This window comes from Zeus faber, assembly GCF_960531495.2.
Source record: "Zeus faber genome assembly, chromosome: 16".
Lineage (NCBI taxonomy): Eukaryota > Metazoa > Chordata > Actinopteri > Zeiformes > Zeidae > Zeus > Zeus faber.
The window spans coordinates 12,081,725-12,099,011 of NC_137202.1; the positions used below are offsets into that span (position 1 = coordinate 12,081,725).

Sequence of the window (17,287 nt, forward strand, 5' to 3'; positions counted from 1 at the left end):
TTTTCTGGGATTTGTTCCTATAGTTTTTTCCTATAGTTTTCAGGCAGTGTGTGTGTGTGTGTGTGTGTGTGTGTGTGTGTGTGTGTGTGCTCCACAGTGTTTACTAAGGAGAAAGAGCTTGAAACTTTTTGGATTAGAAGTTTCATTTAATTGAATTTATATATATATATATATATATATGATGTGTGTGTAGGCCATAGCACATATAATATTGATTATATTAAAGTAAAATGTTTTTAATATAATCAAGATTATATGTGCTATGGCCTACACACACAAAAGTGTGTGTGTGTGTCTGTGGGGGGGCATAGCACATATAATATTGATTATATTAAATACATTTTACTCAGAAGGTTAGGTTTTCATTATTTTTTCGTGTTTAATTTCACCATTCATTTCTGTATCTATTATGAAAATGTCATTTTCCATGGGAGTTAACATTGTCTGATATTTTCTCCCATTTTCAGTCTAAATTCGTCACGGCCTGTCGAGTTTCAAACGCGCAGTGACGGGCGGTAGTGACGTCACACGCCATCCACGCGGGCTCAGCTCGACCGGACGTCACACTCTGTTGCCGAGCAACCGCCGTACACTATCGCGCAGCTCGTCTCCCGGCAACGACCGTAAACAACTGTGAGGGACAGAAAATAGCTCTTTTTTTTTTTTGTTGTTGACAACAACAAGGAACAGGATTGTTTTTCGCACCATGTCCCGCACGGACTCCGCTCGGCTCCCGGACGACGAGCTGCGGTTCATGGCGCTGAAGAACCGGGCTGCGGAGTACTACAACAGCACCACGATCCTCCAGGACCTGGAGGCCGTGCTCAACCAGATGTTCTTCCACAACCCCGAGGACACCTACGGCTATTTGGTACGAGCTGACACCTGCACCCAGCAGGACCCTGTTCTGCTTTCGAACACACTCTACTGGGGCTTGGAGGAAAACTGCAGTACAGTAAATAAGTACTGTAACAGTGAAGGCACCACATTGACATTGAACTGTTTAGGTACTTCAAGTATTTAGAATAAAAGTATTATCTCGTACCAGTCCGTTCATCGGCCAAAAGTTGACTTTTTGTTTTTTCAAATACGACATTCCAATTTATTTATTTTTAATCTAGGAACATATTTTAGGGAAACAATGTTTTATGTTGTTTTTTTGTTCATTTGTTAATACATTTTGAATGTGTTCCTGTATTGGCTGGATCACACATTCACAAATTCAAGTAATTCAAGTAATTCAAAAATTGAATTACTTTGATTGCATGTGAAACAATATCAGCAGTTTATTAGATAGTGAAGTGAATGCATACATTCCTTATGGGATGTTTTAACATCGAACATCTGGTTTAGTAAATAGCTGAGTTATTTTAAGTGATACATTCAGTTACTTAGTTAGTCACTTAGTCAATTAGTCAGTTAGTCAGTGAGTCAGTTAGTCAGTTAGTCAGTTAGTCAGTGAGTTTTTTGGCTCTGTGAGGTTGTGAATGACAGTGTTTCGATCACCAGGCAAACTACTTCATGAAACTGTCGGTGGCGCCGAGCATCAGCAGACTGAGGGGCCGCGGGGTGTACGACGCCAGGGGGCAAGGGTCCGTCCGAGCACAGGTGATGTGCATCGTCAGGAACCAGGAGCAGGTCTCTTCTTTCATTCACACCCGTTTGGCGCGTCCACGCCTCTGTCTGCCTGCCTGCTTGTTGCCTTGTTGGTCTGCTTGTTTCAACCGGTGGGGGTGGGTGGATTTTCGTGAAAACAACACAAAATGAAAGACGGCCAGGTTCCCCAGGTCATTATATTTGTTTATTTGTATGCTGATCATTCTGAGTTATTTATTTGTTTATTTAATCATTCATTCATTTCAATTTATTTCTTGTTATTTATTTATCCTGACTCTGACCATTCTGATTTATTGATTGATTGATGTTTCATGTTAATTGTTAATGTTTATGTTGTTGTCTTACAATCATTTTGACTCGGCTAATGGAATTGCATCTTTTAGACACCCCCACCCCCCCCCCCCCCCCCCACCCCCCAAATCTCCTAAACAAGTTGAAGAACGACCAAACATTACATTTCAAATAGGAGCTCAAAATGTTTACGGAACGGTTGTTGACATCAATTTATGAACGCCCCCTCCCCCACATCACTGATGGATAATGGCAAAGCTAAGGCAATGTTTATGTTCTGACAGTGAACGTGTCAAAACCAAATGACGCAGAACGCTCCGATGCAAAGAGGCAGCTTGGGGTCATGAGCGCTGTCAGATGACAGTGCCGTTTCAGGTTTTTTCTTACAGTATTGAAAAACAAAGTGAGACGTGACACTGTGAAACTAGGGCGCACGGCCCGTCGGTCCATGGGGCCAAGAGGCTGAAATTAACCTTTGTACAAATGTAGCCCGGTTCAAGTTGAGGACTCGCTGGATATGGACCCATCGTCATTGGGATTCTTGCACAAACACAAAAATGCCATCACAGACATTCATCCACATACTGTGTCTATAGTCAAATGACGCTGTATTGCTTAGGGTTTAGGAGAGAATTCACAATAAAGGAGATTGATGACCGTGCCCCCTCTAGTCCACACTCTGCACTGACACTAATCTGTGGTGACAGGAAACAGCGCCCGTTGTTGACTAGGGTTGCGCCTTTTTTTGTTTTTTGGGTTTTTTTCGTGGTCGATGACAAACTAGAATTTCAGTGGCCAACTAGCCGCGACGTCATCACCGCCGTCACGCTGTAAAATGTGTCTTGGGTGATCCCATCGCAAGCGGACAGCTCCAAGTACAGGTGTGAATGCACTTAAACCGCGTTGAGGACGCATTGAGATTGGGATCGCTCAGACCACATTTGGAGGTGGTCTGAGCCGCATATGGCCACATTCTTTTAGCAGTGGCAACGCAAATGTGTCCTGGGCCACATTGAAAGACGGCCTACTCAAATGAGGTCCTCTGCGTAGGCGGAAGTACATACTCATTCGCGCCTCATTAAAGCCTGGTTGGGAAATTGAGAAAGTCTACCCGTTAAAGAACTGCAGGATTTATTTTTTACAAGTAAAGTATTTTTACTTGGTACTTAATTTCACTAAATTAAGTCCTAGAGCAACGGAAAGCAACAGGGAGATGTGCATGACGCGACACGGGACACTCAGGTTTTGTTCTTCTGCTCAATAAGGAAACGGAGGAAAACAAATACATCTAAAATGAAACACACACTTTGTTTTGATTGTTTTTTTTCCCCGGAGACACGGGAACCCGAACGCGCAGTGGGTCGGAGATCGCCCCCTCTCCATTACGCAGCGATCCAATGTGGGAACAGGACAGTCCCTGAGTTGTGTTTGAAATTTTCGTTTCATAGAAGAAGGAAAAGAACGAAAATAAATACATCGAAAAGAAAAACACAGGAAAACCCGGCGCGCCATTTACGGCTCACTGCTGTCTTGAAGTTAGAGTCTTGGCATTTGCTTTTTGCCAACGGAAATGATGTAGGTGTTTCTTTGCATATAGAGCAGGGAAGTGAGATCCGGTCACAAGCGGTCACTCGAGACGCATGTGGAGACGCATTCTAATGCCAGGTGTGAACAGACGTACTCAGAACTGTCCACCTGTGATCGTATCGCCCAAGACGCATGTTGACACCAGGTGTAAAGAGGACGAGCGACGCTCGTGATCAGAAAGAAAGAGAGGAGAGAGAGAGAGAGAGAGAGAGAGAGAGAGAGAGAGAGAGAGAGAGAGAGAGAGGAGGAAGGACACATAAAGAAAGAGAGAAGACATTAACTCAGATTCTCTACCCTGCGGATAATGTCCGGTTCTAGGTCAGTTTGAGGTGATGTTACAGCAGAAGTGTTTTGGCTCATCGCAGTCAGGGCCTGGAGTGCAATTCAGTAGAGAATAGCAAAGAGGCGACAAGCGAGCCATGTGTGACAAAAACTTTCACCGCTTCATCGTCTCACTGCATCCATTAACTTGGTTGGCACGTGGCGGGGTGCTAAACGAGGGCACTGCTGCGAGGCCTTTTCACAGCGGTACCATTTATGCTACTTAGAAACGCTGCCCTCAGCGTACTGACCTGTTCATCGTTTCTAAACAAACACATATTACTTACATAAGTCACACGGTCTTCGACTGGATGATCTTGCTCAGAGCTGGTTTTATGCATATTTGTCGGCAACACACACAATCTATATTTATTTATTGGCATCAAATCAACCTCCCATGTAATATCTAAAGGGGTTCCACCTGGATCCATTCCGTGGCCCCTTATTATTTACGTTCAACATAAATAACAATATTTCTCAGACAAACCCTGACCCTGACCCTAACCCTAACCCATTATAACACTAGCATTTATGCAGATTACACAGATGTTTGTCCTCTTTTTTGGGAGGGGGTTGTTTATGTATATTCTGTTCTCAGGTCGCTCGAGACTACCTGATTAAAGGGTCAAAGGGAGGGTTGATGTCAGGAAGTTGTATTTCTATTTTAAGTGTTGGCTTTTAGGCCCGGTTACTTGAGCTTAGAACGAAAGCTCATAGTTTTCCCACTGTCCATTTGATATATTCGTTGCCCTCCTTGGTGTTTAGAGAATGTCGTCCGCTGCCATCTCCAGCGACTTTGGCTTCCTTGAACAAAGCGCAGATGGTCCAGACGCCAGGACCAACCATGTTGATATTGCTCTTTATTGGATCAATGGGGTTCTGAGTCAAATGCTCCAGGGTCTCAGTCCTTTTGACCAGACGGGAATTGATGGCATACTCAGGTAATGTACTGATACATCAGATGCTCTTTGTTCTCTTTGGTTCTTTTTACTGTGGGCGCATGAGACAGCGACTCTCCAATATCCAAACTGGCAATCCGTACAAATCTGTATCTTAGATTTATACTGTAATAGAGCCTGGGTCTGAGACAGCCCCTGATGTTTCTGGTTTAAAACCAAATAGTGCAGCATCAGTGCACTATTCGGTCATTAAACGGTTAATAGTAAATGTTTTTTTTTTTATTAATTGTGCGCATGTCTTCGCACAGATTCCAATTCAGTATATGAAACAAAATAGGCAAGGCAATGTTTATTTGTGCGGCACATTTCAGGACCTAAGAGATCTTCACGGTTCATACCGGGATATGTTTTGACCGTGACCCATTGAGAGATTTAAAAACGGAGAGCAGTATCTTAAAATCAATTCCGGGACAAATTGGAAGGCTGTGCAAAGACTTCAGATAGTTGAAGGCACGGGGCGCTTACAATAGGGAGCGTGGAATATTGGGGGGAGAGCTCTAGCCCGCTACTCTTAGCATCAAGGTCTCGCATTGCAAAGCTGCCTCTCCTTAATCTAATTCAAATACAACAAAGTCTGAATTTGGAATAGCTGTGAGATCATGCCCAGCGGAGGGACAGCAATTCCTCAATTATACATTTCACAAGTGTGCAGAGCACATTGTGAGGGAAACGTACAAATGGCAGGATTCCTTCCACCATGTTTACATACAATTGGGTCAAATCCCGTCATTGAGTTTCTTGAGTGGGGTCGCGTAGGGGTCACAGCCCTGCATCGGTTTGCTGTTTGTCACAGCCTATCATATCATCACAGTGCACCTCATTGGTTGCCCGTACACCATCTCACATGAGTAAACAGAAGGGAATAATGAATTAGCTTTCGCTATTATGGCCCGAGGGGCTAAACCGCTCCATAAATTCTTGTGGTCCATCATCCTGATCTCTAGAAGAACGGCCGTCGAGGTTCTCTCTTATGGGATAAGGCCTTTAAATCTCCTTTTTGAATGCAATGAGAACAATTCAGGACCTTTAAGGGTGGAATCCCCCTTTAATGCCTTCACGTGTGCACACAAAACACATTCCATTCAACATCATGGTTTATTGGACAGCGATTTTTTGGAGGTACGCTATCTGGAAGAGGAGGAGGTCAAGAGGAGGGAGAAAGCAAATAGGGTGGAGCCTGAGGTGGAGGCTCCGGTGACGCCACTTGTGCCGGAGAAAGAGAAGAAGGGTGGCAAAGGTAAGCAACACACGGCGAGGGGAACAAGGCCTTCATTATTATTTGGGCGCATTGTGCAAAATAGCAAATGATATATGTGTCAAGTTCAAAGTAACTCATTCACGCTACTGCCATGAATCAGTTTCAGTTTTTAATAATATGGAACATTAACATTTGTTCCTTAGCCCTTTCCTGTAAGCCAACATGTAAGCCACACCTGAAGACCCAAGCATTCCACGCAGCACCAGGCTTTAACTTGTCTGTTGCTTCCCATTTCCTACACAGTTAAAAAGAACGCCAGCGCAGAGAAGCAGATTCCCCCACGTGCTCCACCGGAACAGGAGCTTCCCGGAAGCGTCGCCATCGGCTCGGTGTCGCTGGCGGTGGCTAAAACCGCAGCAGAGCTACTGGACGTTCCTCTGTACCAATACATATCAACTCTGAGGAAGGAGGTCATTCAGAAAGCCAACAGGATGGATGGATGGGTGGATGGTTGGATGGATGGATGGATGGATGGATGGGTTGGTGGGTGCATGGATGGATGGGTGGATGGATGGATGGATGGTTGCATGGTTGGATGCTTCTGTGTAGTGACTGTGTTGTGTAACTTTACGTCTCCGTTCAGACTCAGACGGGGTTCCACGTCCCTGTTCCCCTGGTGACTCTGCTGAGCTGTGGAAAGTCCTCTCCGGGGAAACTCAACCTACTGGAGGAGATCATCATGATACCCAGAGCGGGACAGAGCGTCAAACAAGTACCAAACCTCATCTTCCAGCCTCCATCTTCTCATCCTCCATCCTCTCAGCCTCCATCTTTTCAGCCTCTATCTTCTCATCCTCCATCTTCTCAGCCTCTATCTTCTCATCCTCCATCCTCACAGCCTCTATCTTCTCATCCTCCATTTTCTCATTCCCCATCTCCTCAGCCTCCGTCTTCTCATCCCCCATCTTCTCCGCCTCGGTCTCCTCCGCCAGCTTCTTCTCATCCTCCGTCTTCTCCGCCACTGTCTACTCGGCCTCCATCTTCTCGTCTCCCATCTTCTCAGCCTCCGACTCCACGGCCTCCCATCTTCTCATTCCCCATCTTCTCAGCCACCGTCTCCTCAGGCTTTGCTTTGGCATCCTCTGTCTTCTCGTCCTCCATCTTCTCAGCCTTATTGCCATTTAGTCTTGTACTCTTCACGTTCAATGTTATTTGCATATATCTTTCTGAAGTTTTTTTTTTCGGGAGCTAAGGGTAAAAGAAACTAAATATATGTCTTTGTCATTAGTTTTATATGAGGCTGTTTTTTGGGAAAGTGTTTTTATTCTTCCATCCTCCTCCATTTGGGCAGAAACACTGAACATTATTGAACTTCAACAGATCACGGAGATGGCCCTCAAGATTCAAAAAGAGATGATCCGAATAATGAGCGCTGCATCAAAAGCCGGGGTGAGGGACACCTCCACGAATTTCCACTGTACCAAAGTGGGACAATTCAAGGTTGAGAGAGGATTTTCAGGAGTGTTGTTTGAAGGCCACCTATCTTAAACCTAACATCCAAAGCAGATTATTATTTTTTTCCGCATTAAGGAGCCCTGTATTGAATCAAAAACAGAATTTAGGAATGTGAGCGTGGAAATCTTGTGCCTTTTTGCCATTTTTGGAGTTTCTCAAATATGGTTGTCAAAAACCTATCTTCAACCAGCTGTTTTTAAATTTTGCGAGATTTTTTCGAATTAAAAAAAAAAATGTTTACAAGAATATGAAATGCGTCAGTATGAAGGGCGCGTCACCCCCTTCCATCCTTGAAAACCAGATTCAAACAGTGGAACTGACTACAGTAGGTAGCACAAAGCGCAAGCAAATGCAGAGAAACAAGTGAAATGTCTCAGTTCAGAGGTGCTTCTGCCTTTGGATGCATGCAATGTCAACAGCGTAGAAGCTGACGTTCAATCCACAAAGGATAGAGAAACAAGCCTGCAAAGCAAGAGACAAAGATTGCTCACAGGATGTAAAAGATTTGCCTGTGGTCGTCAAGCCTCGGCAAGTAACCATTCAGAGCTGTGTCATATTAACTCAGAACCCGAGGCCACACCTGCCGCACAATTGCTGCAGTATCTAGGAGAGGAGGCCCAGAAAGGAAATAAAATAAGTGGAATATAAGGCCTTGAAAGACATATGCCCTCATCACACAGTGCATACAAAAATGGTTAAGGATTTCATGACTGCCTATCATCTTGCCGTCATGTACTGTCGGTGTTCATAGAAATTATTAAGGGAGCATTAGAAATCACACAATATATTTCAATAGCATGACCATTCACCTTGTCCTTTCTGGCAGTGTTTGTACTACGCAGACCAGATATCTCTGCATTGACGGCCCTGTTTGGTCCGAAGCGCTGAACCTAAAGTCAGCCACTGTATCCTACACGTTGAATAATTAGCTCTCCCCTGGCCAACCTTGCAATATGTACATTTTTGGTACGCTGAAATAGCTGAAAAGAGATTCCCTGTGTTGGCTGCCAGCCGATACAGGAGATGTTCTCCGTCACGGGAGTGCTCGTGGTCGGGTACGAGCGCCTGGAGCAGCCGCTGGATGTGATCGCTGAAGCTTGCGCCAACCTTGAACTGCCACTTGGAACGGAACTTCATCTGGCAATAAACTGTGCCGCGCAAGAGCTAATGGACTATGTAAGTTAACGGGTAAAAAAAAAGAAAAAGTACTTTCCTCTCGTGCAAAACAGGGACGTATTTGCTGCTCAAGAGAGCGATTCATTTGAGATGAAGAGGGAGACGGATGGATGGAGTGGAGGCAAATGAACAGGAGTGGAAGTAACTAATTATATACTCACATTATTGTAATTGAATGCTTGGGTTTGTATTTGGAATTTTCTAGTCACATTCATTGAAGTATGGCATTCTAATTCCACTGCCTGTGGCCACACTATACATTTGGTTCATTAAACATGATTTCATCCTGTATCAAACTAGCGGATGCGTCAAATCAGAGAAGAAAGAGTGAACTTAAGAGAGTACCTTTGGGTCTTTTGCTCTCGGGATAACTAAGTGTAAATGTGGATTTATTCCCTGGGAGCTGATACTGATGGAAAACAATGAAATTTGAAATATTTGAGCTATTTTGAGCTTCAAATTGGAATACGATCATTTTTCAGGATACAATTAGAATTTCGATTCTTATATGAGATAAAGCGACTTTGCAGGAGGACAGGAGGAACAGGTTGTTTATGTAGCGTTATCATACACTTAAGTCTTATTTCTTTGTAGGTGCGAAGGTCTCTATTAATTTTTTCCCCCCTCTTCCCCGCAGTCAAAAGGAAAGTATGAGGTGGTCACCGGCGGTCCTAAATCCCCAGATGAACTAGTCGACCTGTATCAGGGTCTGGTCACTAGATATCCAGCAGTCCAGGCTTTGATCGATCCACTGAGGAAAGAGGCAAGTCGAAAACCCTGTCACCTCCGGTTCAGCAGGGATAAACACTTTCCGCTGCATCATCTCATTTCATTGCACTTGGATTGTATTGTATTTAATGCAGGAAAAATAATTTCCATTAGTTGATGTTAAGTTGTAAAAGATAAATATAATATGTTTGTTTCAGCAACCTTACCTTTATAACAATAATAATACTATGAAGAAGATGAACAACAAAAAGAAGAATAGACTTAACACAGTCACAGCACAACAATAATATATTGTTTTGCAGATGGTAAAAAAACAAAGTGATTAATTTAAAAATAAATAAATAAATATATATATATATATATATATATATATATATATATATATATATATATAAATGTTAATGTATAGCAAAAGTGATATATAAATATATATAACTAAAAAGTCAAATCATACAAAATACTGGTAAAATCGGGATATGCCTGGGGCCACGAAGAGCCTTAAAAGATCTCAGCAAAGTCTTAAAATTAATTTTAAATTGTAAATTGTACAAGGAGACAGTGCAAGGACGCTGAATTTGGTGTGATGTTCTAAGTATGATCAAAGTTCAAAATCGCCGTCCAACAGGACCCCAATATTTCTTGCAACAGATTTGGTATGTTGCGAAAGACAACTAATGGATTGGCTCTGTCTTGCAATGTGCTTGGGCCTAATCACAAGGGTTTCTGTTCAGAGTTTCAGGAAATCACAATAGAAATGTGTTTTTCACACACTGAGATCAGCGGGCTTCACAGAGAGTCGAGCTAGGTGGCTCCGCCACGACTGCAAATAAAATATCGCAGTGGAAACTGATGTGAAGAGAACAAAACTGGGCCTCGGAATTGACCCCCGTGGAGAGCTGACGGCTGTCAGCTGACAGCCGTCGACTTTGAGGAACGCTGTTCTGCCAGCCTCATTGAAACATATCAAATATGCTGTAATTGTTGCTGCAGCAAGATTTTCTTGGACGCAATATTTGAAGGGATCTGGGGAATAAAGGGTAGGTTAGAAATAGACCGATAATCATGCGGGAGGAAGAGTCAAGTAGTTAAAAAAAATAACCTGCGACACAACAAGCAGATATCATGCTGTTAAAAATTGAAAGTCCCAGTAGCTTCCATTACTCCTAAACGAAATGCTGCGGCGACCTTTATTGTACTGAGTCTCCAAATATCTATATTTAATGGATACATTTTACATGGAAAAAAAAGTTGATTATCAAGCCAAACCACACAAAGAATTCAATGATTAAGTGGCCATAGTCTTCTTCAGTCAATCAGCGAATTGAAATTATTCTGACCTTTCCTGACACAGCAAAACAAGCAGACAAGTCAGTCTGAAGAATCTCAAGTGATTAAGTGATTATCTCTCACCCACGGTGTCTGCAACTCGACCAGTGGCGCTCCGCCTCCCAAGCTTCACACTGAGCACCGCCGCGCACAGGAGCCACCGCTCACATTGTATTGAGTATATTTTGCGTATTTTGATGATTTTGTCTATTGTGTTCCATGATTTTTCGCTCATTTTTTCTCACCAATTCAGCGTGCGTTCAAAAACTGCCGACAACAAAGACCAAGGCAGCCAAATAACTGTAGACTAGTCTAAACTGGCTCTGGGTGTAGTCACTGTACTGCGGCAGTATGGGATGATAAATAAGATTCTTTGGTGAAATTGTATTTTACACTGAAATACTTCAGAATTCATATTATTTCATTTGAATGGTGTTTGGTAAACCTGTTCATTATCAATAGGGGTCTTCACTCACATGTTTAATAAAAGTAACCATTAATAAATAAAAATAGATTTTGGATGTCTTTTTACTTGTGCAATTCATTTAATCAATATTTTTACTTGAAGTTAGGCACAATATTTGTCAAGTAATGACACTTCTACATCAGTACAAATCATCTTACCACCTCTTAGATATACTAGCTAGGCAGTAAACGTTCATCTATGATCTGTTTCTGTATGTATACGTACAAGCGCACAAGTATCATGTATGAATTTGTGCGACACATCATCTCTTCATCATCTCTTCCTACCTTTCAGGACCTAGACCAGTGGGAGAAGCTGAGAGCCGCGATCGGGGCATCGTGCACCCTGCTCTGTGAGGCCGCGGCCAAGCCCCCGGGTCAGGCCGTGCTGTCCCCGGCCCCGCCGCCCCTCCCGGGGGTCGGGGGTCACGTCTTGAAGCAGACCACCGGGACCTCGGTGAGCAGCCTGATCCGCATCGCAGCAAACAACCAAGGTACAAGGATGACGGAGGAAAGGATTCCCGTTAAACAGGAGCGGTCGTTATAAAAAAAATCACGCATCTGTGATATTATGATCACCTCTCACACCACAAATCGAAACGTACTTTGAGCCCTTGAACTCCTTCCACTGGTCAATTCGTGCGATGTGCATTTCCAAAGCAACTTGTTATCTTGGTACTATCCAGTACGCCAGAACACTCTGAACCGGCAAATCCACAGGGTCTGCCGTGTCAACGACCGACATCATTGGTTTCCTTTGGTCTAGGTTAGGCCAAATAGATAATTATACATTCATATTTTACCGCAAAAGACATCATATATATATCTGCGCATATTAAAATGTAAAAAAATAAAGCCATATATATATATTTGGCAGGGGAGAGCTTTTTCTCAGCACAGTTAAACGTTTAACTTTGTCCCTGCAAATCTGCGGCAGCACCAGAATATTTAACTTAGTACAGTTGTTCCATGATGATTTGGCCATCTTATGTGCTGTGTAAATAGATGGGTACTTCAATTATCTCTATATGAACTGTTCATTAATTGACGTGTGTGTGTGTGTGTGTGTGTGTGTAACACCAGATGCTCTCATCCTTGGCGCAACGTGCAACGAGCCATGTGGCGAGGACTCTCTGTCAGACTTGGTGAGCCTCAAATATCTATTTGTCTTCCGCCTCTGTCGAGTGGATGGTCCTCACGGAGCATTTTTTCAAAATTCATATTATCTCAATTGTTTTCTCGTTTAATTTCCCTCGCTCTGCAGTCCTTCTCTTGAGCCACCTCCGTTTGAATGATATCATAAACAGTTTAGCGGCTGTCGCGCATTCAAAGCCGAGAAACAATGCCCCTTTCTCCGCCACTTCCCCCCCTTTCTTTCCTTCCCTTTGCCGGTCACACAGTGATGCTCCACACACGTTTAAAGCTTTTCCCTCCCCTCTCTCCACCTTCCCCTCCAGGCCGTTGGACTGGGCATGAGCTTTGTCAAACTGGGAGGTCTGGCCGGCGCGGAGCGGCTGACTAAATGCAACCGTCTGATTGCTATAGAGGAAGAGCTGGCCCAGCAGGGAATCTTGGGTAGGGCTTTTTTTCCACCCCTCCCTTGTCTTTTCTTAGTCGAGCGGGGAAATAAAAGGAGGCGAGACAAAGCCACCGGGAGGGAGAGAGCGAGAGAGAGAGAGAGAGAGAGAGAGAGAGAGGTATTAACAGCCGGGCTTGTGAAAACACATCTCACCCACGCTCTGCCTTAGACGTGAAAGGAAACTGTGGCAGGAATCATAGAAAGGCATCTGTGTGTGTGCGTGTGTGTGTGTGTGTGTGTGTGACAGTGAGTGTGTGAATGGAACATGAAAAAATAGCTCGGATCTGTTAATTGGCCTCCTAATTACACACACATAGAAACGCACGCTCGCCCCCCCGTCGGACAATTACTGAAAGGAGAGTTCATCTTTGTGTAAATCGAACTGCCTGCAACGACAAGTTTGTTTGTTTTGCTCGTTAATTTTTCCAAATCGCAGAGCGAGCGAGCAAGAGGGAGAGAGAGCGAGAGAGTATGTTTGTGTGTCGTGTGCATGTGCAGAAGATGAGATCAATAGAAAACATCATCAAAACATGACAACGCCAGAGCGGAGTGAGGCCGACTGGCAATCTGCCGTTGCCGTCAGCCCGCGGCGGCGGCGGCGGCAGCAGTTGTACTTTGGACACATTCAGCCCTCCTTTGTTGTCTACTTTGTTTATTTCTCAACCCCCCCTCTCTCCTGTCCACAGTGTCCAGGGAGAAGCACCCCCCACCGCTGCTTGTTGAATACATAGAGGAGCAGCCGCAAAGCCCGGAGCAAAACTAAATGCTCCCCGTTGTACTGCCGCGTGTTTGCGCTGGGAGCCGCGCGACTGTACATTTTCTCCAACGTGGGCGATTTACATTTTAATGACACAACCCTTTCCCCCCCCCCCCCCCCGACAATGAAAAATAAAAAACGAATCCATAGTCCTCCGTAGCCTTTTTTCGAGCCTTTAGAAAAACACAAACAGATTTCCTGTTATTTGCAGCGTTAAACTGCCTCTAAATAGATTCTTACATTTCATATTTCAAATTCTGTTCAGAAAAAAAAATTGCTATTCGCTGGATGCCGAAGGGCAACAAATAAACCGGCTTTGCAAAGCCATTACACCTTTTGACATTTCCAGCGCTCAAACACATTGTCCTGTGAAGGCTGCGCCTCGGCCTCACACAAACACGCGACTCTTTCTTCGTGAAAATGTCGTCTGGCGACAGACGATGGGAGAGGCAGCGAGACGCGGGGCGAGCTCCGCGGGGCGGCTGGAAGTGCTGAACAAGCGGGACGGCCATTTTAAATCCACCTTTTATCTTTTCTTTTATCTCCTTTCGCCGCTGCTGGAAAGCGGTATGATGCAAGCAGAGGTTCTAAGATGAAGCTTAATTGATCAGCGCCGCAATATTTGAATCCTGGTCTACAAATATAGCAGAAATAAAAATAATTAGAGCAGCCCCGTGCTAAAGCCTGTGCGTGCGCGGTCTCATACACATACACACACACACACACACACACAAACATTGACGCACAGACCCACTCCTCAATGTTGGCTCACAAATAGAGGCTCGTCATTGTTCGGGGTGTCGGGAGGAAAGGCCTCTTCATAACCGCTCGACACCTCATCCGACCCCTCTCACGTCCTCCACGGTTCCTCGGAGGAAGCGATTATGTCAGACTGCAAAAGACAACAGATAAATGTCCATTCCGCAGCGGTGGGAGCTTCCGGCTGCCGGCAGAAGGGGCCCGTTGTTGTGCAGCGGGAAGCGGAGAAGGCTCCGCGAGCACGTTGCGCCGCGGCGCGCAGGGAAAGGCAGCTGCATTGACGGGCCTTCCAGTGAGTCACCGCTTATTCACGCCGCTGTTCTGCGACATGTCCGGCGACTTGGTGCCCAGAGAGAGCACAATAGACCAGCGCATAGTAGCTTGTTTGTAGTTCAATTATTTGGTTTCGATCAAATAGGTGTCAATTTACTGCATGTCTTTATATAGATGGATTAGGTAGATTTATTTTGAGCTTAAGGTGACATTTGATGTCCACAAGCGATGTACATTAGAAACAAATGTAGAACTTAGACGTACATGTTAGTAGTAGTAACAAGACCTTTTGAGAAATCAACACATTTTACTAATCTGTAACAGGATTTAAATGCATTGAATTTTGAATTGTATTTAATTTCTTAAATGCGCCTTTATTATTTATTTTTTTGTGAGATGCTAAATGTCATTACTTACAGCATCGCACTAAGGAGCTCTGGACATTAGCAAGTGTGCCAATTACTTTGTTTGGAAAATGAATGAAATGACTAAGAAAATATGTCAAATTAAGTGCTTCACAACAAACCGGATGGAAAAAGGAAAAATCAAAAAGGGCTCTAATTGGCCGTCCATAAGCGGACAAAAATACCCACAAACACAACGTTACATTGTCTGGGTGGCGGAGCATCAAAGGAAGGGTCAGAGATGGTGGAAGGTGGAGAAAAAGCCTCCTGGTCTAATTATGTGTTTTGCTGCGATCCGCAATGTTTGCTGCCGTGCCACTCAGCACGGGACGACTTTGGCGTTGGGAGCAGACGGTTACAGGAGAACTGAACTGGTCATCTCATCAACTCTTGTTTCTGGGAAAAAAAAATAGAGAAACGTGGAAAACAACAGCTCCAAAGGACAATCAGCACCAATTCTCGCATATTAGATCTTTTTTTTTTTTTTTAACTGTCGTTGGTGCGCTGCCGAGTTGTGCCAACAACATGGATGTGGCGAGGGTAATTCACCGGATTTGGCGGGTATGAGTGGGCCTCTGACGTGAAAAAAAAAATCAATATAGAGACGTTGCTTTTCTCCCCTTTTCTTTGTGTCCAGTGTGGAGACTGGACGGCAAGAATGTTGCGTGATACTGTGATACTGTAGTCCAGCGATGACTCAGATAATAACATAAGCCTGAATCTGCCCTGTAGGATGAATCCAAATTTTATTATACAATTGTTTTGTTTTTTTACTATATTCAAATGTATGTATTTTGTATCTGTGCAAAATGCTTTCCCCTATTTTTGCATTAGGACTTGTAACGTAAGGACCATGTCGATGAGCTGAAGTTGATTGTGAATGAATAATTAACTTTATCCATCTCAAAGAGCTTCTGAACCGTCTGTGACGGACGGTTCGCGGAAATCCAACCGCGACTTTAAAGAAATACTTCAGCCCACGTTGAGCGGTACTTAGGCCAATCCAGGCCCGCTACCCCAAATGAGTTTGACACTCCTTCTCCATCCCCTGAGATATGATCAGAGATAAACCGGAGTTCCCCGCGTCCTCCTTTGTCATGAGAAAATGGAGGAAAGCGCACATGCCACAGAAGCACAACCGGCCACTTCCTCGTGCTTGTTCTGCCGCAAACCCATTCACAGACGACTCCGCTTTGTCCGCGAGGGGCCTTTGTCGCGGCTAAGTCTGCTGTTAAATACAATTAAAGAGTGTGACTTCCTCTGTGATTTCTGGGGCGGTCAGGTGAGGGGGTGATAAGTTGAATGTATGGAAGATTGAGCCAAGCCCATTGAAGCCTGTTGACGACGGATCTCTTTAAACAAGGCTGGAGTGGGGAGTCTCGCCTACATTAAATTTCACTTCACACTACGTTAGGGCGGATTGGGAGGCTTTCCCCCGGGTGGAAATTGCACCTAAGTGCTAAATGAAGCCTAAAGCCTTAATTAGTGGCAGGACACAATAGGTGATGGACATCGCCCAGAGTTCGCGGCTCTCATGTTTCAATCCCTCACTTAAGTAACAGTCTGGGAAATTTGGGCAGGTGTCGAGGGAAAACAAAACAAAATGAAAAGAAAGCCCACCATCGTGGCTAACTAACCATCATGGTCATTGTAATTTTTTTTTCTGAGGGCGCGGGTTGATCCTCCAGTCTGTTTCCAAGTAAGACTCACCTTTAACAGCGGCTTAACCTCAGCGTGCCGTGACATTGCCAAACGCTGGAGTCCGCCTCCAAAGCAGCGGGGTTTGGCCAGTTAAGCCATCTCTTTGCTGTGAAATGTTGGCCAATATTTAGACTGTGGGGAGCCCCTGTCCAGCCACAGACAGAAGTATAATGACCCAGTATAAAGTAACAACACACGAGAGACTTCCCTCATATCTATCAAAATGCCAGTCCGTCAAAGATCCTCAGAAGATATCAAGGAATGGAAGGAGAGAATCGGGAGCACAGTGTACAATAATTAATGTGGGAACCAAATAGGACTAATTCACTTTACATTGGAAACGGGAATGTGACCAGTTACATAGCTGGTCAACTTGCTTTGGTCAAGAGGTTAGCGTAGAAAAAAAATAGCACAACCTTTAATATTTAAAAAGTTAAACAACGTGCCATTAACAGGCCATGTGTCTTTCATTTAATTTCAACTTAATCAGACAACTGACTTAATAAAAAAAAAAACATGTCAGGAAACCCGGCAAATCAAAGGTTCTCATTTATCCCTTTTCAATTTTTTCTGTTGAAAATTGTTTTGAAATTCTTTGAAATACACCCCCCCACTCCCGCCAAACAAAAT

The 17,287-nt window shown here is 44.2% G+C and overlaps 1 protein-coding gene across 1 annotated transcript; it reads left to right on the forward strand.

Annotated features, from left to right (window-relative positions):
• Positions 1–706: 706 nt before the first annotated feature.
• Positions 707–13,526, forward strand: eno4 (enolase 4; the record flags this gene model as incomplete). Its single annotated transcript, XM_080016368.1, has 13 exons — positions 707–871; positions 1,510–1,638; positions 4,582–4,757; positions 5,882–6,012; positions 6,277–6,476; positions 6,617–6,745; positions 7,354–7,422; positions 8,500–8,664; positions 9,302–9,427; positions 11,480–11,678; positions 12,268–12,329; positions 12,642–12,759; positions 13,450–13,526. The coding sequence occupies 13 exons, from the start codon at positions 707–709 to the stop codon at positions 13,524–13,526; spliced, it is 1,746 nt and encodes a 581-aa protein (XP_079872494.1).
• Positions 13,527–17,287: the final 3,761 nt, after the last annotated feature.